General features: G+C 36.9%; 3 protein-coding genes and 1 long non-coding RNA gene across 4 annotated transcripts; all 4 read left to right on the forward strand.

Moving 5' to 3' along the window:
* Positions 1-1930: 1930 nt before the first annotated feature.
* On the forward strand, positions 1931-9783 carry LOC138882827 (uncharacterized). Its single transcript, XM_070163460.1, has 2 exons — positions 1931-2357; positions 9731-9783. The coding sequence occupies exons 1-2, from the start codon at positions 1931-1933 to the stop codon at positions 9781-9783; spliced, it is 480 nt and encodes a 159-aa protein (XP_070019561.1).
* Positions 9784-13950: 4167 nt separating this feature from the next.
* LOC138882828 (uncharacterized) lies at positions 13951-14367 on the forward strand. The gene has a single exon (XM_070163461.1). The coding sequence runs from the start codon at positions 13951-13953 to the stop codon at positions 14365-14367; it is 417 nt and encodes a 138-aa protein (XP_070019562.1).
* Positions 14368-16180: 1813 nt separating this feature from the next.
* Positions 16181-17042, forward strand: LOC138882593 (uncharacterized). Its single transcript, XR_011404142.1, has 2 exons — positions 16181-16373; positions 16899-17042. It is a non-coding gene; the product is annotated as an uncharacterized lncRNA (long non-coding RNA).
* Positions 17043-17066: 24 nt separating this feature from the next.
* LOC104228355 (transcription factor TCP2-like) lies at positions 17067-23033 on the forward strand. Its single transcript, XM_009780810.2, has 2 exons — positions 17067-18680; positions 22652-23033. Exon 1 carries the CDS (start codon positions 17361-17363, stop codon positions 18633-18635), a length of 1275 nt encoding a protein of 424 aa, XP_009779112.1. The 5' UTR covers positions 17067-17360; the 3' UTR covers positions 18636-18680; positions 22652-23033.
* Positions 23034-23277: the final 244 nt, after the last annotated feature.

Genomic DNA, 23277 nt, shown 5'->3' on the forward strand with positions numbered 1-23277 from the left:
TCCCACTGTGAGAGAGAGTGAGGAGGTTTATTAAGGGACTCGTCCAGCCCGCTCAGTTAGCTAGAGGTGTAGGTAGAGGTATTAGAGGTGGAGGTAGAGATGCTAAAGGTGGAGGTAAAGGTATTAGAGGTGGAGGTGCAGGTACTGTTCTAGTTTGTTGTAAAGAAGCTTCAATTTTATTTTGCGTTGTATCTAGTCATGCCTAATGATTCTTGAGGGCCCCTGTTTATGTGTCTATGCCAATAGGTGATTCTATTGTGGTGGATCGCGTCCATTGTTCATGTATAGTGGTGATTGGAGGTCTTGAGACTCGTGTAGATTTGCTTCTTCTGGAGATGGTTGATTTTGATGTCCTATTGGGGATGAACTGGTTATCACCTTACCACGCTATCCTGGACTGTCATGCCAAGACTGTGACCTTAGCTTTACCGGGTTTGCCTCGTTTAGAATGGAGAGGGACTCCTGGTCATTCTACTAGTGTTATCTCCTATGTGAAGGCTCGATGTATGGTCAAGAATGGGTGTTTGGCCTATTTGGCATATGTTCGTGATTCTAGTGTTGAGGTTCCTTCCATTGATTCTTGCCTGTTGTTCGTGAGTTTCTTGAGGTTTTCCCTTCACACCTGTCGGGTATGCCACCCGACAGGGATATTGTTTTTTCCATTAATCCAACTCCAGGCACTCAGCCCATTTCTATCCCGCCGTATCTTATGGCCCCGCCGAAGTTAAAAGAGTTGAAGGAACAGTTGCAAGACTTGCTTGACAAAGGTTCCATTAGACCCAACATTTTGCCTTGGGGTTCGCCTGTGTTGTTTGTTAAGAAAAAGGATGGTTCGATGAGAATGTGCATTGATTACCGGCAGTTGAACAAGGTTAAAATCAAGAATAAGTATCCACTGCCGAGGATTGATGATTTGTTCGATCAGCTTTCGAGTGCCAAGGTATTTTCAAAGATAGACTTGAGGCCTGGCTACCATCAGTTGAGGATTAAGGCATCCGATGTCCCTAAGACAGCTTTCCGCACTCGGTACGGGCATTATGAGTTCTTGGTTATGTCATTCGGGTTGACAAATGCCCCAACAACTTTTATGGATTTAATGAACCGAGTGTTCAGGCCTTATTTGGACTCGTTCGTAATAGTCTTCATTGATGATATTCTGATATATTCCCACAGCAGGAAGAGCACGAGCAGCATCTCAGAGTGGTTCTTCAGACTCTAAAGGATAGTCAGCTATATGCGAAGTTCTTGAAGTGTGAGTTCTGGTTGAGTTCAGTTGCATTCCTAGGTCATGTTGTATCAGCAAAAGGGTATTTAGGTTTATCCGAAGAAGATTGAGGCAATCAAGAACTAGCCTAGACCAGCATCAGCTACAGAGATTTGGAGTTTCTTGGGATTGGCAGGCTACTATCATCAGTTCGTGGAGGGGTTTGCATCTATTGCAGCCCCTATGACCAGGTTGACCCAGACGGGTGCCCATTTCAGACGATCGGACGAGTGTGAGGCGAGCTTTCAGAAGCTCAAGACAACTCTGACTATGGCACCGGTATTGGTTTTGCCCATAGGTTTAGGGCCTTATACAGTTTATTGTGATGTTTCTCGCATTAGGCTTGGTGCAGTGTTGATGCAGGATGGCAAGGTCATTTCCTATGCTTCGCGAAAGTTGAAGATTCATGAGAAGAGCTATCTGGTTCATGATTTGGAGTTGGCAACCATTGTTCACGCATCGAAAATTTGGAGGCATTATCTGTATGGCGTGGCATGTGAGGCATTCACAGATTACAAGAGTCTTCAGTATTTGTTCAAGCAAAAAGAGTTGAATTTGAGGCAGAGGAGATGGTTGGAGTTGTTGAAAGATTATGATATCACTATCTTATATCATCCGGGAAAGTCCAATGTGGTGGCCGATGCGTTGAGTAGGAAGTCAGCCAGTATGGGCAGTCTTGCTTATGTTCAGGTCAGTGAGAGACATCTTGCTTTGGATGTTCAGGCTTTGTCCAATCAGTTCATAAGGTTGGATGTTTCTGAGCCCAGCCGTGTGTTAGCCTGCACAGTTGTTCGTTCTTCATTATTGGAGCATATCCGTGATCGGCAGTATGATGATCCCCATTGGTGTGTCCTCAGAGACACGGTGCAGCGCGGAGGTGCCAAGCAGGTTACCTTAGATGTTGATGGAGTGTTAAGACTTCAGGGTCGAGTTTGTGTGCCTAATATGGATGGTCTTCGAGAGTTGATTTTAGAGGAGGCCCATAGTTCCCGGTACTCTATTCATCCGGGCGCCGTGAAGATGTGCCAGGATTTACGGCAGCATTATTGGTGGCGTAGAATGAAGAAGGATATTGTTGCATATGTGGCTCAGTGTTTGAATTGTCAACAGGTTAAGCATAAGCATCAGAGGCCTAGTGGTTTATTTCAGAGGATTGAGCTTCCCGAGTGGAAGTGGGAGCGGATCACTATGGATTTCGTTGTTTGACTCCCACAGACTCGGAGGAAGTTCGACGCAGTATGGGTCATTGTTGATAGGATGACCAAGTCAGCGCATTTCATTCCTGCGGCAGTCTCCTATTCATCTGAGAGGTTAGCTGAGATCTATATCCGAGACATTGTTCGTCTTCATGGTGTGCATGTGTCTATCATTTTGGATCGAGGTACGCAGTATACCTCGCGGTTTTGGAGAGCAGTTCAGCGAGAGTTTGGCACTCAGGTTGAGTTGAGCACATCATTTCATCCTCAGACGGATAGGCAGTCCAAGCGGACTATTCAGGTTTTGGAAGATATACTTCGAGCTTGTGTCATTGACTTTGAAGGCTCGTGGGATCAGTTTTTGCCTTTAGCAGAGTTTGCCTACAACAACAACTACCAGTCGAGTATTCAGATGGCTCCTTATGAGGCTTTATATGGTAGGCGATGTTGATCTCCGGTTGGATGGTTTGAGTCGGGGGAGGCTCGGTTGTTGGGTACGGATCTGGTTCAGGAGGCCTTGGACAAGGTCAAGATTATTCAGGATAGGCTTAGTACAGCTCAGTCCAGGCAAAAGAGTTATGCAGACCGCAAGGTTCGAGATGTGGCTTTTATGGTTGGTGAGCGGGTATTCCTCCGAGTGTCGGCTATGAAGGGCATGATGAGGTTTGGGAAGAGGGGCAAGCTTAGCCCTAGGTTCATTGATTCGTATGAGATTCTTCACCGAGTGGGAGAGGTGGCTTATAGGCTTGCATTGTCGTCGAGCTTATCAACCGTGCATCTAGTGTTTCATGTGTCCATGCTTCGAAAGTATCACGGCGATCCATCCCACGTGTTAGATTTCATCACTGTCCAGTTGGACAAGGACTTGTCATACGAGGAGGAGCTGTTAGCCATTCTAGACCGACAGGTTCGTCTGTTGAGGTCGAAGAGTTTCCTTCTGTTCGTGTCCAGTGGAGAGATCATCCCCTTAAGGCATCGACCTGAGAGTCCGAGTCCGATATGCTGAGCCGTTATCCTCATCTTTTCCTCGACTCAGGAACTTCATTTGTTTTACAATGAAATTCTGTGTTCTGAGGCCTTGAAAAATTCATTTAGGGTCACTTTGATTTGCGTGCGCAGTCCGGGTGTGTAGCCGAAAAGATTAAATATGAAATTTAGTGAAAAATGATAAGTTTTGACTGTAAAATAAATAAATTTGACTTCGGTTAACATTTTGGGTAAACGGACCCGGATCCGTAATTTGATGGTCCGGAGGGTTCGTAAAAAAATATAGGACTTGGGCGTATGCCCGGAATCGAATTCTGAGGTCCCAAGACCGAGAAATGAATTTTTAAAGAAAATTATTTTCTGAAATTGTTTGAGGAAATTTGAAATGAAAATTGGTTAGAACATGTTAGTATCGGGCCCATATTTTTGTTCTGGTACAGGTCTTATATGTGATTTAAGATGTTTCTGTGAAATTTGATGGAAAAACGGATATCATTTGACATGATTCGGACCTAAATTGCTAAAGTCGATGTTTTATGAAGTTTGAGAAAAATCCTTTGATTTTGTGGTTTGATTCATTGTTTTTGAGGTTATTTTGGCGATTTGATCGCACGGATAAGTTCGTATGATTTTGTTGAGTTAGTACGTGTGCTGGCTCGGGTGTGTTTCGGATGTGTTTCGGGATGTTTTGAGTTTAAGAGAAGTTGCATATTTTCTGCAGTCAGTGCCCAGGGATTTTACCCTTCGCGTTCGCGTGGTCCCCTTTGTGAACGCGTAAGGCAAAGATCCCAGGTGCCCAAAGTCTTCTTCGCGAACGCGAAGATTGTGACGCAAATGTGAAGCTGAGAGGGGAGACCCTTCGCGAACGCGTCCTTCCACTCGCGAACGCATAAGGTTGAGGGGAGGGGCCACCGAGTTGTTAAACGCGAACGCGGTCTCTTGAACGCGAACGCGAGGCTCAAGCAGTTCCTGCTTCGCGAACGCGAGCCTCTGTCCGCGAATGCAAAGGCCATTGCAGCCTGACCCATCGCAAACGCGATGCATATATTTGCCCAGTTATTTTAAAGACCCAAAAACAGAACACTTATGGGATTTCTCAAAATTTTACAAAACTTCTTCTTCTCCAAAGCTCCTAGGCGATCCTTGAAGCACTTTTTCACCATAACCTTTTGGGTAAGTAATCTTTAACTTGTTTTCTTCATTTTCCATTAATATCCACTAAATTTTTAGGCCTAAAACATGTAATTAAGGGTAGAAATTAAGGATTTGGGTAGAATTATGGTTTTTTGATTAATTATGATTTAGACCTCGTTTTGGGGTTGGATTTAAAAACAAATTATATATCCGGGCTTGTGGGTGAATGGATAATCGGGTTTTGATCCGAACCTCGTATTTTGACCAAGCGGGCCCGGGGTGGATTTTTGAGAAGAATGATTAGAAGGCTATAATTAAATATTGGAATTGGATTGTTTAGTATTTATTGATGTTATTAAGTCAATTGTGTATAGATACGATTGTGTTGGAGCCAAATTTGAAAGGAAAAGCGGTGTTTGAGGCTTGAGTTGGCCATGGAAGTTCGAGGTAAGTGTTTGGTCTATCCTTAGCTTGAGGGATTAGGATTTGTGTCCTACTTGCTATTTGCTTCTTGTTGAGTACGATGTATAGGCATGGTGACGAGTATCTATACGTTGGTGTCAAGCATGACCGTGAGTCTTATATTGTGAATTTTCATGACTTCATTGTATTATTCATGCCTTGGTGAAGATTTCTAATTGTTGTATAAAGTTTGTGGAAAGATTTGTGACCTATGAACATTGAAGAGCGTTGGTTCAAGTTGTATAGCGAAATTGTGAAAGTATAAGTGACAATTGAACTTTTAGAGCATTGGCTCGAGTTGTGAAGTAAAAAACTCTAGAGTATTGGCTCGAGTTGTGAAGTGAATTGTGAAATAAAAGTGAAAGAAAGAGAAAGTGTTATTAAATTGTTCCTTTGCCGGGATATTGTTGCTTTGTTGGTTATCTCCCTTGCCGGGATGTTGATATTATTGATGTTGTTCCCTTGTAGGGATTTAATTGTTTAATTGTTGTTCCCTTGCCGAGATTCCTATTATGACTTTGTTTATTCCCTTGCCCCTTTGTTTGTGATTGTTGTTTGGGTGGGGAAGAGTTTTAAAGTACGAAGGGTGATGCTGTGCATTGTTTGTTATCGTGAGGAAAGAGAGTAAAAGCACGAAGGGTGATGACGTGCCGCACAATGTACTATTTCATGTTGATTTTATTGATTATATGGTGAGGAAAGAGAGTAAAAGCACGAAGGGTGATGTCGTGCACATTTTTATTATATGATTGCTTTGGTGAGGACGAGAGTAAAAGCACGTAGGGTGATGCCGTGCATTTGTTGATTTCTGATTCTTTGTTGATATCCGAGTTATGTTGTTTCTTTCATTACTTGTTGTTATTTGATTTTACTTTGAGGTTATAGATTCCCTTACCCTATTTGCCTTGTGACTGTTGTTTGGGTGCGGAAGAGCATAAAACAAGAAGAGTGATGCCGTGTGTTGTTTTGGTGAGAGAGTGTTAAAGCACGAAGGGTGATGCTGTGTATTATCTTGGTGAGAGAGTAAAAGCACGAAGGGTGATGCCATGCACTTGTCTGTGATTTCCCTAATTTTATTATTTATAACCGTGTTACGATTTATCTACACTAAATTGCTGGCTTCCTGTTGATACTTGTTGTACCCCGTAGCATGATTTTCCATTCTGTTTTCAATTGAATAGTGGTGATCCTCATACTTATTTGTTGCTTTTCTGTTACTATTTGATGTTTCCCCGCAGCATGTTTCCCCCTCCCATACTTGACTATATGTGACTATTTCTTTCCGTACTTCTTTTCTGCTGTGTATAGTTAAATTTTACATGTTTATTTGGTAGTCTGGTCCTAGCCTCGTCACTACTTCACCGAGGTTAGGCTAGACACTTACCAGCACATGGGATCGGTTGTGCTGATACTACACTCTGCATTGTGTGCAGATCCCGGAGCAGCTTACGGACAGTAGTTGGAGGGCTTCCTTCAGTCCACCCGGAGACCCAAGGTAGACCTGCAGGTATTCGCGGGCCCTGGCGTCTCCCTCTATCTCTATTCCCTGTTTCATTTTGTTTCGTTCAAAAACAGTTTATTATGTTTTCTTCAGGCCTTGTTTGTAATGACTCTTAGACAGTCTGTGACACTGTGACACCAGGTTTTGGGGTATTTGAGGTTTTAAAAGTTGTAATAGATGTAGCCTTAAGATATATAATTGTTGACTTCCGCTTATTTATTTAAAATTCCGCTTTTATCATATTATCGACTTGTGTTTGTCAAAAGGAAGCAAAAATGAAAGTGTAGAAATTAGTTAAGGTTTGGCTTGCCTAGATCCCATTAGTAAGCGCCATCACGACTCCCGAGGGTGGTAAATTCGGGTCGTGACATTTACAAGGTTAGAAAGGAGACTCACCTCGCTCCGAAGATCCATCACCGCCATTCCACGTCCTTCCGAAGATTCAAATTGACGCTCAACACTTCAAAACTAGCCAATAATTATGTAACCCATCAATATACGCTCAATTACTCCTAATGATCCAATTTATAACAATTCCTAACCCCGATCGAAAAGTTGACAAAAAGCCCTCGGGTCCACGTGCCCGAATTCCGAAATTTTTCGAAGATAAAGTTTACCCATAACCTCACGAACTCAAATATATAATTTACTCTCAATTTCATACCCAAAATCGTGGTCAAAATCCAAGAATACGTATTTTCTAGGTTTTCCCTCAAACCCCAAGTTTCTAGCAATTTACATGCTAAAATTCATACACAATCAATACATTTAACTCAAGATAGGTGAGGTTAGCTTACCTTGTCGTTGATGATGAAAAACCCCCACTTGAAGCTCTCCAAAATCGTCCACACCAAGTGAAAATGGGGGGAAAATGACCAACCTCCGATTTTAAAAAAATACACTGCCTCCAGCATTTCCGCACATGCGGTCACTTGACCGTTTCTGCGGTTCCGCAGGTGCGACCCACTACCCGCTTCTGCGGTTTCTCACCAGGATGCCCTTTCCGCTTCTGCGCTTCAACCACCGCAGGTGCGGTCTCTTCACTTCTGGCTCAGAACCGCATCTGCGTCCCTCCTAGCCGCACCTGCGGCCAAAACCTCGCAAGTGCGGTTACACCAGATACCAACTACTTCAGTCCTTCTTCAAATTCAAAATTTGATCCGTTAACCATCCGGAATCCACCCAAGGCCTCCGAGACTCCAACCAATCATACCAACCAGTCCCAAAACATAATGTGGACCTGCTCGAGGTCTCAAATCACATCAAACAACGCTAAAATCACGAATCACACCCCAAATCAAACTTGATGAACTTGAGAAATTCAAACTTCAACATTTGATGCCGAAACCTATCAAATCACATCCGATTGACCTCAAGTTTTGCACACAAGCCATATTTGACGTTGCAGACCTACTCTAACTTTCAAAATCGAAATCCGACCCCGATATCAAAAAGTCCACTTCCGGTCAAACTTCTCAAATACTTTCAAATTTCCAACTTTAGCCAAATGACTCCAAAATGACCCACAGACCTCAGAATTCACTTCCGATCGCGCTCCCAACACCAGAATCACCATACAGAGCTATTCCCAGGTTCGGAATCCCAAACGGACATCGATAACACTAAAATACACTACAACCCAAACTTATAATATTCTTCCAAAAATGCTAACTTCTACAGTAGGTGCTGAAACGTTCCCGGGTCTTCCAGAACTTGATCCGGACGTACGCCCAAGTTTGAAATCATCATGCAAACCTGATGGAACCTTCGAATCCTGATTCCGAGGTCGTTTACTCAAAAATCCAATCTTAGTTAATTCTTTCAACTTAAAGCTTCTGAAATGAGAATTCTCTTTCCAAATCAACTCCAAACTTCCCGAAATTCAATTCCGACCATGTGTACAAATCATAATACCTGAAGTGAAACTGCTTATGGCCTCAACTTATTGAACGACGCGCTAGAGCTCAAAACGACCGGTCGGGTCATTACAGTTATATGCTATAAAAATTAGTTTGTCATAACTTTCCTAGTGTGTGAACTTTCCTACGAAACTTTCCTTGTTTGTGTGAGTTTGGCCAAATTTTATTAACTAAAAAAAACCCCTAAACTTAAAAGGAGATAAAATGTAAATGGTGTTTAACGAAAAGCTCTCCTAATGTGTAAGAGTTAAATGAAAGTATTTCTTGTGTGTTTGTACGAATTCTTTCCCTAAATTGCGGGAAATAATTAATTAGGGGAATGATTTATGGATATAATAAATGAGTATTTCTATATAGTACAGAAGTAATTAAATGACTATTTCAAAATATTAGGAAAATAATTAAATGATTATTTTGTTCGGTGTGAACATTAATTTTAAAAGGTGAAAAAGATGAACAACATTTCGCTAAGGACATTCGTGCTTTTAATATAGTAGAGATAAAACTGCCCACCCAAAAATTAGTCTGTAGTTATATAATATATATATAATTAATATATATATATATATTGGTTAAAAGGTATAAATATTTTTAACCAAACAATCAAATATGTAACTTGCCCTTTCATTGCCTAACTATTAAAATCAAAATGAAGAGCCCGTTTGGACATAAGATTTTTTTTTTACTTTTTGTTTTTACTTTTTTTCAAAATCATGTTTGACCATAAAATTTTTAATTTTCGCTTGAAAAAGAATTTTGAAATTTTTCGAAAATTTGAAAAACTCTAAAAAATCGTTTTCAAACTTTTCACTCAGATCACTCACAAAAATTCAAAAACAACCCAAAATTATATTCATGTCCAAACACAACTCTAATTTTTAAATATCATTTTTACTTCAAAAACAAATTCACAATTTTACAATTCTTATGTCCAAACTCATTCATCCCACTAGGGAGAAGACAGACCAAAACTAGAAGAGGGCCTCTCTGATCAGTAAGATCTTGTCACTAGTTTGCTTATTTGTGTTAATTTAATTTTCATTTAATCAGTTAGGTTTATTATTATTTCCAATTATTTATCTATATATAGTCTTATGTGGCCAATATTATTATTTTTTCGGCATTGTAATTTGCATATTAATTAGGTCACTTTTTTTTTTTGGATTCTACTTCCTTTTGTGACATGTTAAATGCTTACGATTTGATTGTCGGATAAGATATTTAATATTGATATTTCACTAAAACAAATTCTTAATCTTTCAAACAGTTGGAATGCTGAATCTTACTCCTGAACTAGAGAGGAGAAAAGTTATCAGATGAAAGAGACCGTACATTCAAACCATATAGTATGTAATTTTTATTGGTGTGAGAAGATTATTCAATTTTTATAAGGCAAAATAATTTACATTTTTATATTTCAAATTTATCGATAAACTTTTGAGAAGATTTTTATTTTTCACCAATGAACTATTTGGATTAAGGGTCGATAAGGTATGAAGAAAGATATTTTTTAAAAAATATATTAATAATTTTGGAATATTTTTTGGCTCACTGTACAACACTCATTAAAATTTAAAAACTATTCCAAATGGAATAATAATGGAGAAACATATAAAAAAAGAACATTTTTCCCCTTTTAATTGATTTTTTTTAGTACGGTAAATGAAAAATTAAAATAAAAAGAATTTGAACTCCGCATGAGGGCATATACTATTATGTTTAAGAAGGGTTTATTCTTCTTTAATCATGATTGTAAGCAAATGGATAATACAAGGTGTGGCTTAAGAGGTTACTTTTGTAAGAGAATGGCCCATCATTTGCCATCTTTAATGACCAATTATTTTGAATTAAATAATTAGAAAAATTGTCGGAAGGTAATGAGACACATCATTACCTGTACCGATGTACGGACATGAATAGTTTAGTAAATATATATAATTAATTAACTTAATTGAGGTGTAATTAAGAGTGATGTGAAGGCTGTGTTCACCTTCTTTACTTTTATTTGTCCGCTATACTAAAAATATATTTTCACTTTTACTTGTTCATTATACTAAATCAAGAGAAAGACAACATTTTTTTGTGCTTATTTTACTCTTATCATTAATTACTTATTCCCCAAATTATTTTTCAAAATCTTTTGAAATACTATCATTATTAGGGTTTATATGGTAAAGTATATACTACAATTATTATTTCTTAAGAGACGTGAAAAGTCCAAAGTGCACCAGTAAAGGTGGACGGAGGGAGTACAAGTTAGAGAGTCAGCTTTGCAAACGTGTGCAAATAGATAGTGTATCTGATGACCTATCCGGAGTTAAGGAGAAAATAGTTTATATATTTCAAATGTTTTCAAGTTATATGATTTCTTTTTCAGGAGATCGATTAATATAATCTAGAATAACGATAAAATATTTTTTAAGTCATATACGATCATTTTCTCTCCTAAATTATATAAGTTGTTGGTCAGATTAGATATTAAGATAATTAAAAATGTCCAACGATTAAAGTTGATTAAGAGTTTATTTTTTGTATTAATAAGTATTATTGTGGTGGGAGCAGCGAAAGGAGGGTTGGTATGGGCTGAGGTGCGCCCAGAATTTGAAGGTGATAGGAATACATGAACGGACTGCTCAACCAGTACCACATTAAACTTTTGATTTTAAGTGTTTAGAAAAAATATATATCATTTTTAACATATATGCATATTCATATCTAGAATTATTGCTTAGGTTAACGGGATCCGATAATCCATTTTCTCTCTATATAGATCCGCCTCCGGGTATGTGAGGATCTCCTGTACTGCTAAAGAAACAATGAATTGAGCTCTATGGATTTTTTTCTAATAAAAAATAAATAATAAATAAAAAGGCACACTATTTCGTCACTATGGGTAATAGTGACACGTTTAAGATTTTATAGTGTGTTTTTTATATGAATTTTATGTATTTGTTGAGTTTTTCTGTTTTGTTGTCAGTTTCATTGAGTAGGTAGCCACATCATTACTTACAATGGCATACCACAAATACGTTATACAATTGGCCACTCACTTTGTAGAAGCCACTTTATAAGGATTTTAATTTCCAATTTGGAATAATTTCTTTGCTCTTACAATATAGTTGTACTATGAACTATCTAATGTCTTGATATATTAAGAAAATGTATTAGGACATTATGCAAGTTGACAGCATACAACAAAAAAAACATTTAATTAGTGTTAGCCTTTTCTATATCATGCCTATATGTTATGGAATTAATTGGAGGATCTTAGAGTACCTTTATGAAGATTTTATGTTTAATATTCAGCTTAACATAATTTCTCCACTCCATCAAATTAAAATATATTAATAGTGTACAACTTATTTATACCATTATTGTATAGAAATGATTACCTGTAAAAAGTTACAGTTAAATTTGTATATGTGGTTTAAAAACACATGAATTAAGTCGATTTGATTAGTAAAATAACAAAGAATAAAGGAAATAAAACAAAAATAATTTAGAAAAGAACAAGCCTTAACAAATTGATCCCACCGGAACTACGGGTAACCGGAAAGCCTTGATAACAACCTTAGGTAAAACTTGAGAAAGTGAGAGAAAGAGAGATAGCTTTTGTAATTCTAGTCTTTCGTCTCCTTATAGTAAGTACAAATGTTGTTATTTATAGCTAATTCCAAGGAGATAAGATCCCAAAATTGCGCCCTTTTAAAGATAAATAAAACCCGCTCGTGATGGTTGCATAACGTTGAGAATAAATGCTATGATTTTCTGTAACGGCTGCTCCTTTAATGTTGCTCATTCCAATCGGTACCTTACTTTCAAATTCTTTTCCTCAATCCTTGTGTTCTCGGAATCCACACAATACCGATCTCATGATTGTATCCGGTACTCCTTCCGGTCCACAATAAGTGACCAATTTACTTTGGGAACACCCATTAAGGAAATACTAAATTCCAGACGAAAATAGTTAGTGTAACTAAACTATCCTTCATTAAATATTGCACCATAGTTATAGTAGCATTTACTTCTCTTCTCAAATGTGAGGAGTAAATAACTTTTTAAGAATACGTATATAAGGATAATTTTGGAAAAATAAATTGAATTTTTTCTTGATTATATAAATGGACACTTATTTTGGACCAAAATAAAAAAGCAAATTGATCACTTATTATGGACCGGAGAGAGTATCAATTATCTGCTGACTCATCTTCGCCATGTCATTACTGCCACATATATGCTCGAGAGACGTCCACGTGTAAATTGCAAATTTTACCCAATACAATAAATTAACTCCTTTTAACACATCTTACATAACTCATTTTTTTTTCTGTTGTCTTTCATTTGGTCTATTATTTAAACCAAATTGAAGAAAGCAAGGGCGTCACAAATTAAGTGCAATTAATTTCAATATAGAAAATTATGAAACGCAATGTAATTTCGACAACGGCGCAAGTGTACGTACAATAGAGTTAGTTGCTAGTAATTTGTAATAGGTCTAATCTTCATCATCAACAGCTAGTGCATTCTTAAATGGTGTTTAATTGAACTTCAACGTAGAACAGTTATATAAAATAAACTTTAATTTTGACAGTAATGCATTGTACATGAAAAGAGTACATTGCTATTGATAGGCCTAATATTCACGTTACAGGTTATTATAAACAAGAAAACTAGCATTAAATCCTCTATTTGGCCATAATAGTTTGTTTTCTGCAGCCGTGCCCTATATTCAACTATTGGGACCGCGTTTGTTAGGGAACGCTTTACCCTTCCTCCCCACCAAATTGAATTTTTTTTATTTGGTTTGGCTTTTTGGTTTTTGGTTTTTGGTTTTGAATTAAAGATTTAAAAATTTAAATTTCTTGGTTTGGTTCATCTTTTAAAAAATAACAATCGCATCCACCAGTCCCAATTTATTTTTTCGTTTTTTTTAGATTTAAACTTCTTTATTTTGACTTTGTATTTGGACATTAAATCTTTAAGCTTTTCAAAATAAATTAATATATTTGAAAAATACGTACAAATTACTATAAGTTACAGTAATTAATAATTTAAAATATATAGAAGACATATAAAATATGTAATAAAAAACAACTCGTTTGACTCTCGAAATTCAAATATATAAATTGGGACGGAGGATCTTATTTGCTTTGGCGATGGATGCACTAATGCATCAAGGGAAAGTGCCATGAGACGCGAGGCAGTGTCAACAAGAAGTTGGAGGTTTGGAGACAAGACCTTAGAGTCTAAAGGTTTCAAGTTAAGCAAGATTAAAATAGAGTACTTAGAGTGCAAGTTCAACGGCGAGATGGGGGAGAGGATATAGACGTGAGGCTTGACTCGTAAGTCATCCCCAAGAGAGGTAGTTTCAAGTATCTTGGGTCAATTATCCAAGGGAACGAGGAGATTGACGAGGATGTCACACACCGTTCAGGAGAGAGGTGGATGAAATGAAGGTTAGCATCTGACGACTTGTGTGACAAAAATATGCCACCAAAGCTTAAAGGCCAGTTCTACACGACGGTGGTTAGACCGACTATATTGTATGGGGATGAATGCTGGCTAGTAAAAAACTCGCATATCCAGAAGATGAACGTAGCTGAAATGAGGGTGTTGCGATGGATGTACGGGCATACTAGGTTGGATAAGATTAGAAATGAGGATATTCGGGAGAAGGTGAGCGTGGCCCCTATGAAGGATAAGATGCGAGCAGCGATGCTTAGATGGTTCGGGCATGTGAGAAGAAGAAGCTTAGATGCCCTAGTGAGGAGGTGTGAATGGTTGGCTCTGGCGGTTATGAGAAGAGGTAGAGGGCGCCCTAAGAAGTATTGGGGAGAGGTGATCAGGCAGTACATGGCGCGGCTTCAGCTTACCGAGGATATGGCGCTTGATAGGAGGATATGAAGGTCGAGGATTAGGATAGAGGGGTAATAGGCTGTGGTGTATTTTTCTAATCCGTTCCGAATTTATTAAAAGGGCTCGTCTTCTAGCACCTTGTCGTTGTTCTTAGAATGCAGGTATTAGGGTTGTTTTCGTACTATCTTCTGCTCCGGTCTCTTTAGTACCTTATCGTTGTTACTGGTTGTTGCTATTGATATTGCTTTCTTCCATCTATTTTTTCTGGTTAATACATTATTGGTATCATTTTCCTGGCCTTGTTGTTAACATTTTCTTGTTTCTATTCTTCTTCTCGAGCCAAGGATCTTTCGAAAACAGACTCTCTACCTTCCCAGAATAAGATTAAGGTTTGCGTACATATTACCTTCGCCGAACCCTACTTGCGAATTCTACTTAATTGTTGTTATTGGTACTGTTGTAAGTTAGGACGCAGGGAGTAATGTATAGAACTAATAGAAAAGAGGCAGCAAAAAAGAAAAAAAAAAATATCCAAGGCATGGTATATTCATGAAGGTGGGCTTTGATTCAACTCTTTTTTTTTTTTTTTATTCAACTCTCTCTCTCTCTCTTCACACATTTTTTTTTATTTAATTTTAAGTATTATCCAAATTTTCTCCTCAAAAATCAAAAAAAGAAAAAAAGAAAAATAATTATTCCATTTTCCACTAAAGATAGGGAAAAAGGGACTTGGCATAATGTTAAAAGTTGTGTCATAAGAAAGCATAGTTAGAGGAAATTCGGGTAACCTTCTTTGAACTTTGTACTAAACTTCTTCTTGGTCTTCACCTTGTTGTGCATTTAATTCTCTACCAAAATGTCTCCATGAGATACAATTTGAGATCTTTCAGGTAAAAAGTTCACATTTTGAAGTATCAAAATTGCATTTTTTTTGGGTTTTCCAAATGCAATTCTTGTGAATTATAGCTCAAAAATTCTAGTGTTTACTTTTTCTTAGAAAATGTTGAGTTTCTTTTATTACCATTTTAGCTAAGCAGGGAAGATCCGTCGTTGCTGATACCTTCTTCTCGATTCTTTCTTCCATAACCAGAGGTCGGAGAAAGAAGAGATAAAAGGGTCCTATATAGAATATAGTCAGAAATTCATAATAGAGTCCGACCACAAGGGCCGAATTGATAAATTTATTTTTCTCCATAAGAAGAGAAAAAATAGCATTTCTGTAGTAAGATTTTTTTGTGAAACCTGTGACTGTTGTTTTACTACATCTATTTTTCAAGAGACAGCAAAAGGGTAAATGAATGTATTAATATAGTACTCGATCTGGTTCATAATAAGTGACCAATTTACTTTTTCGTTTTGGCTCAAAATAAGTGTCCAGTTATATAATCAATAAAGAATTCAATTTGTTTTTACAAAATAACCCTTATGTACATATCCCTAAAAACATTTCTTACTCCTCACATTAAATGTTTAATTAGTGATAGTTTAGTCATAGTAGGTATTTTTGTATAAAATTTAATATTTTCCTAATGGGCGTGCTAAAAGTAAATGTGTTACTTATTGTGCACGGGAGGAGTACTATATTGTTGTGGTTGTTGTATACACTCATACAGTCAACAAACACGAAAACAAGAGCATTTATTTTATCTAATTAATTAATGGTATAGCTATAAACCTAGCTAAGTCCTAGGGGGAATACTAATATTTATCTAATAATTAATGGTACAGCTATAACTCCTAGTGGAAATAGCTTTAACTTTAATTTTAGCTAATTAGCTAATATGTCATTCTTTAATTATTTTATTTCTTTTATTTGTGTGGTTGATCTTCTCTTTTTGAGCATAGCATTAACCTATGCAATATAATTTCTCAGGTACGCAAATCTTTAATTTACACACAGAAAATGCTCTCCGCTCTGCCTTCTTTTAATTAGTCTTCTTTCTTCTTCTTAGGTCAAGGATAGTCTTCTTTCTTCTTCTTAGGTCAAGGACTAGCTGTCCTAAAGCTTAAATCTAAAGCCCCGTGAAAAGCTAGTTGTTTCAGCTCAAATGAAGGTCAGTCTCTTAAAAAGAAAATAAATGTACTCCTCCTATTTTAGTTTATGCAAGGTTTTCGCTTTTCGAAAGTTAATTTGATTTTAATCTATAAATTTAAATTGAATTAGATTAACGCGATATTTTAAAGTTAATATTTAGATATTTGAAAATTATATGAAAAATACTATAATTAGTTGCAATATTTCTTATGTCAATATGTTGTATATATTAGTCAAAGTTTGCATAGTTTGAATCTCGAAAAATGATTAAAGTTCACATAAATTATAACGTCGGAGTAGTAGTTAGTAGATTTTTCATCACTACTACTAACTAGTTTTTTCTACCTTAAGAGGTTTAAATAATTATATGTTGAGGTTCATGACTTAAGAGCTGAATATTGTAAAGATAAAAGCAGTGTCCCTATTCTCTTAGTTTTTTTTTTTTTTTTTTTTTTTGGGGGGGGGGTCTCATTTCTTTAAATGTTGTAGTTTTTTGGGGAACTTACTGATTTTTGTGGCTATGGTTTTGACTGTTTTTCTACAGTATAACACAGAGCTGTGGAGCTGAGAAGAGTTCTGAACAAATACACAGTCCTTTGTTTCGAAAGCCTGCAAAAAAGAAGAAGCACTATCTGTAGCTGAACGTGATATATCAAAACGCAAAAAACGCCTTTTTACACAAAACACATAGTATTATTTCCTTTCTCTTTAAATGTGTGTATATTCATTAGTACTTATTATTAAAGCCAAAGTACTGTTGTAATCATGATCAATGCAAAGGACATCCAAAACCCACGTCTATATACAGTCCCCCAACTTACACCCCCTTACACCAGCTCATATTTTTCTCTTTTTCTTCATTTCTAAACCCTAAATCCCAAATCCACACATAAAAAAAAAACCCTATAGTCCTACTTAATTATTCTCAAGAAACTACTTTTGTGAGGTAGGGTTTTCTTGATTTTGAAAAAAAAATTTGTTTGAGAAAAGGCATGAAAGTTGTAGTATGGAGATTGAGGAGATTCAAACTCAAGACTGTAAATTTCCAAGAATCAGCTACCAAGATGAAGAAGATGATATAGGAGAAGTTAAAAAGAGTAGTTTTGGTGATATTGGTAAACTTTATGGGTGGCCGTCATCAAGAATTGTTAGAGTATCTCGTGCATCAGGAGGGAAAGATAGGCATAGTAAGGTTTGGACTTCTAAAGGGTTAAGAGATAGGCGTGTTCGCCTTTCTGTTAATACAGCTATACAGTTCTATGATTTGCAAGACCGGCTTGGCTGTGATCAGCCGAGTAAGGCTGTGGAGTGGCTTCTGAAAGCAGCCGCTCCTTCTATTGCTGAGCTGCCGCCTCTTGAGGGGTTTCCAGATGCACAGCAGCTCAGTGATGAGAAAAGGTCAAGTGCTGGGGTTGAGCCGGGTTTTGATTCAGCTGATGTTGAAATGGATGATGATGACCCGAATTACCACCAGCAACAGCAACAACAACAACCTTGTAGTAGCAATTCTGAGACCAGCAAAGGTTCTGGATTGTCACTTTCTCGGTCCGAAAGTCGGATCAAGGCAAGGGAACGAGCAAAGGAAAGGGCGGTGGAGAAGGAAAAAGAGAAAGAAAATGAGTCTTCTATTGTTGCTCATCATCACCAAAATATGCACCATAGCTCTTCTTTCACCGAGCTATTGGCAGGCGGTATGAACAACAATAACAACAACAGCAGCAACAATAACAGTAACACCAGTCCTATTCACCAAAACACGGCGAGGCAATGGTCTACTAATCCCTTGGAATACTTTACCTCGGGACTATTAGGCCCATCATCTACTCGTGCAATCGACAACTCTACTGGCTTCTCGGGTCAAGTTTATTTGGGAAATCCTCTACAGCCATTAATAGCTGTGTCTTCGCCAATGTTTAGTATTTCGGGGGACCATCAACCCGAGCTGCAGCATTTCCCCTTTGGCGGTAACAACCTAGCCCCGGTTGTGACCGCCAATGGGGAAAGCAATAGCCACAGCAATACCAGTAACGAGTACAATTTGAACTTCAGCATTTCTAGGGGGACCCTTCAGTCCAATTCTTCTTCTACTTCACCATCTATTTTGCCTCATCACTTCCAGAGGTTTTCTCCTATAGATGGATCACAAAATTTATTTCTTGGAACTACAATGGCAACTGCTGCTGCTGCTCCTAATGCTGCTGCATTATATGATGCTCCTTTACAGCTCTTCTATGGCAATGGCTATGACCATTCAGATCAGAAAGGAAAAGGAAAGAACTAACTTCATTAAAAAGCTAGTGCCTTTACTGCCCCATCTTCATCTAAGGTAAATATATCAGTTCTTGAACTCTATTCACCTTCTAAAAAAAGACTCCATTTTTTTGAATATTTTTTCTTTGAATAAAACTTTAGAATGTGGTCTTGTAACTGGTAAACGTGATTAGAATAATTTCTTATAGAAGTGCGTACGACGAGAGCAAGACCTTAGTGCATAGTTCAGCCCCTTCGGAAAGAGACCTTAGTGCATAGTTCAGTCCCTTCAGAAAGAGAGCTTAGTGCATCAAACTATCCTATTTTTTAATAAAACTTTAGTATCCTGGGGTATTTCCTTCTTATAATAATGTGTTTTAGTACTATGAAATGTCTTTATTAGATTTCTTGGTTTCATAAAAAGTTAGTAAGAAGACTATTGGGAGATGTGTTCTTTGCTTTTAGGGATCGGCTGAGTTGTCTCTTTGTTTGTTGTGTTCAATATGGTTTCCTTCTTGCTTAGCATGTCTGTGACAGGTGTTAATAGCTGGAATGAAGGGAACTTTAACAATGGTGGAGGTATTAGGTTGTAGACTAGAGATGCTGCTTCTTTTTAAAATCCACATTTATTTTTGTCTTGTGTAGTTAGTGTCCCACAAAGATGTCAGTAAACATTTAAACGCCCATAACTAAGCCAACACATGTCAGTTTCAACGGCGCTCATTGTCTTGCTTTGATAAGAGCACTTGTGTTAGGGTTAAGAAAGCTTATGGATTTTGAGTTCTTGTTTAGCTAGGTCAAATAAAACCTAAGACCCTATTAGTCCTATATTTTGTGTTAAAGTGCAGACAAGATTATAATGACCGCCTCAAGAAAAATATTACACTTGGTGTCTCACATAATTAACACAAGTTGTGTGAATATGTCTGGACAAATGGAATTTGTGAACCCAAAATTTCGAATTTTTGGGTCACAGACACTACTCATCAAACAAAAAAATCTTCACATTAACTTGTGTCTGCAACGAGTGATGTGTAGGTTAGATACACTTTATGAGTTCATATTCTATCACTAATAAAATATAATATTTTAAGTGAAAAAGTGTACGAACTTAATATAAATTGAATTTCAAACCATTAGTGACTGGCCTCCAAAAATCTATGGGTTATAAAAAAAACCAACTATAACAACATAGAGACATAACTTAGGTAAGGAAACAGTAGTAGTGATACTGTTGCTACTTAACAGTAAAATTGAAAATTTGACTTGTAAAATTTCCAATTAAACTTTGCTTAAGAATGAGAAGTTCCAATGGTTTCGTTACAACATACAATTGCATGTCTCTTATAAAATATAGAAAGGAAGGAGGGTAGATATATATAGCTAATTATTTACAAAAGAGTCTTAGCTAACTAGGAAAATATTATATTCCCTCCGTTTTAATTTATGTGTCGTAATTTTACTCCTACACGAATTTAAGGAGGGCATCAAACAGGGAATTTTTTTGTGAGATTGATATGTTCCCTTTCAAGACTGTGTCTGCTATTTGTGTATAACTATGGAATTCTGATCAGTTTGCTTGCACCTAGTTACACTAATCCATTGTATACCTACTATCTTCAAACACATATACATATAACTTTTCCATCAAAATTAAGAAAGATGAAAAGAATTCACCTAGTGTCGCCTTTGTTGGGATTCAAATCTTGATTCCCATGATTATTGGTCTATACTCTTCAACTGCTAGGCGACGCCATTGGGTGAAGCATCAGAGTCATGAGAATAATAAATATACTCAGTGAAATTTGTTTATGTTGTATTAGGATTGGCGACGGCCGGGTAACGGGGAATTTAGCTAAGCAGCCTTATAACAACAATAGCAAAGACAATACAAGTTGATAATGATGACAATAACAAATAAAGGAAACAAAATTTTAATGTGGTTTGTGACCTACATTTATAAGCGAAGAGGAACAAATTTACTATACCAACAAGAGTACAAATAATAAGATAAATATTCTAATTAATTCCAAATACCCCAAGAGAATAATCTCACGGAAAACACTCACAAAGAAATTCACACAAGCAAAACAAGAACATGCTCTTTATTACAAATTACATAAGGTGACACTTTTGTAATACTTCTTGCTCTCTATGAATTGGTGTGTTCTTCATACGATGAGAAACACTCTATTTATAGTAAGAGACCCATGACCTCCAAGCTTGCTACATGAGGTTTGATATTATGGAAAAATTATCTAACCACACATTTCAAACTTGGTCCCAAAGTTTAATTACCTGTTAGCCAAGTTTTCTTTTGTGGGAAAATAGGCTTATGCCTAGAGTAGATAGACCCTACTAAAGCCAAAAGAAATGAGCATATTACAAATTTTCATCTTGGCCTAATTTAACTAATATAATAAATTTCTCAAATGAGAATTTACGCGAACTAGCTACATAAAGCACATCCAAATTTGTTAGGATGAAAGTAACTTGCTTAGATTCCGCTTTTATACCAATTCGTTAGGATATAGTCCACAAGGATTTTTACAGAGAGGTGCAGCAAATTTGTTATATTAGTCAAAATTAGACCAAGGTGGACATTTGTAATATAATTATTTCTTTTGCATTTAGTGGAGTCCATTCCACTTAGGCATAAGCCTATTTTTCCAACCAAAGTTTTTTTTTTGACTGACAGATAATTGAATTTAGGGACCAAGTTTGAAATGTGTGGTTAGATAACTTTGCCATGATATTTGCTATAGCATCATCTCTCCTATCGCAAACTTGGAAGTCATGGTTCTCTTGCTATAAATAAAGGAGTTTATCCTCATTTGAAGAACATACTAATTCATAGAGAGCAAGAAGTACTCCATGTTGCTTAAATAGTTAAATTTATTTAGAACATGTGGAGAAAATTGAAGTCCTTGAAATTAATATAACCAATTTTACTTTGTTTCCATGTAAACAATTGATCTTTGAGTAAAATATCCACATTCAATATGTTTACATATTAATAAGTTGCAGAATTTGGTGCAAGCTAGAGTTTAACTAGCTATGCTTACATTGCATGTTTCATACTAACTTGAGTTCTTTCATTTGTGAGTATGCAATCTTTATGTGTATGCGTGTTTGAAGCTACGGGTAAAGGTAGTAAACCGGCTCGTAGACCGCCAAAAACACAATGTCGTGTCCTACGTCATCACTCCGCCATCTCCATACTCATCCCGCCAAACTATTGGCTCTGATATAATTATTGGGCTAAAACGGTCCAAAGACACTCTTAATATGGTATGATATTGTCTGCTTTGGGCCAAACCAAAAAAAACTCATACAATTAAGAGTATCCAACTCCTTATAAAAAGATCATTTCTTTCTTCTACTTTCCATGTGGGACTTTGTTCATGCACCCAACATCATTCTTCCATTATAATTTGACAACCCTATGTTTTTATTCTTTTGCAACCTTGAAGATAAAAGAAGATGCACAACATATGAGATGCATGTTAAATTATACTAGGCAAATTTAGTGCACACAGCCTGTTGGACTCACTTTTTGCTTAGTAACTCTAACTAGAGATTTTCTAGTGTTGATTGTTTTCATTAGCCTAGTTTTTCATGTACTGTATCATGGATAACAATTCTATCAAATGGTGACATTATTTGTGTATCATGGTCTGTGTAATAGAGCCGAGGGTCTATCGGAAACAATATTTATATTCCCTCGAAGTAGGAGTAAAGTCTGCCTACATAATACCCTCCCCATATCCCACTTGTGAAATTTTATTGAATTTTTGTTGTTGTTGGTCTGTGTAATAGTAGGCTATATCTAGAGTTGAGGAAACTTTACTCAGACTTGTATGTCAAATATTTACAGGTCAAAGTGGTTGCTCATCCAAATTTTATGTGAATTATTGTTCTCATAATTCATATTGGATGAGTAGGCTCGGTTTATATATTTCCTTTACTTTCTCAAAATCATTTTTACTGTTATCTGAAACTATTGCTCCGCACCTGATTGGCTTTTGTTACTCATAATTGATACAGGCAATTGAAGATGGAAGCTACAACTATGTCCCAAAGGGAGCATGTTTTTCTCTTCGACAGGCTTATTATGCTTCTTAAATCCTCATTCTGCATTATTCATTTTGAGTACTATTTTTTTTAATCTTGTATTTAGCTAAGGGTTTATCTGAAACAACCTCTCTATCTTTCCAGGGTAGGGGTAGAGGGAGGGGTAAGGTCTACGTACGCATTACTCTTTCCAGACCCCACTTGTGAGAATACACTAGATCTGTTGTTGTTGTTACCCTGACAGCAGTTGGTGCACAGGTTTGAAACTCCGGGATGTATGCCTACCAATTTGTGTATTTCTTGTGAGACGTAATTGATTGTTGATTGGAGTGCTTTTGTTTTTTACCTCACCTAATTATGAGTCAGCATTAAATTGTGCATAACATTGCTTCAGAAGGACAACATTTTTAACCTAAGATGCTGGATTTTGCCAACTTGAACTGCCCCGCATTTTTTTGTTCTCTGTTGTAGATGATCTTCAAAATGATAATTTCTAGCTAGCAGCCTCTGGTTGATTTTGAGTTAATTATATTATGCATCTTTATGTGTGTAAAATCTCAAAAAGGCTTTAGTTTAATCTGAAGATTTTTTATGCTATA

The sequence above is a fragment of the Nicotiana sylvestris genome, chromosome 12 (assembly GCF_000393655.2).
Source record: "Nicotiana sylvestris chromosome 12, ASM39365v2, whole genome shotgun sequence".
In the NCBI taxonomy this organism is placed as follows: Eukaryota; Viridiplantae; Streptophyta; class Magnoliopsida; order Solanales; family Solanaceae; genus Nicotiana; species Nicotiana sylvestris.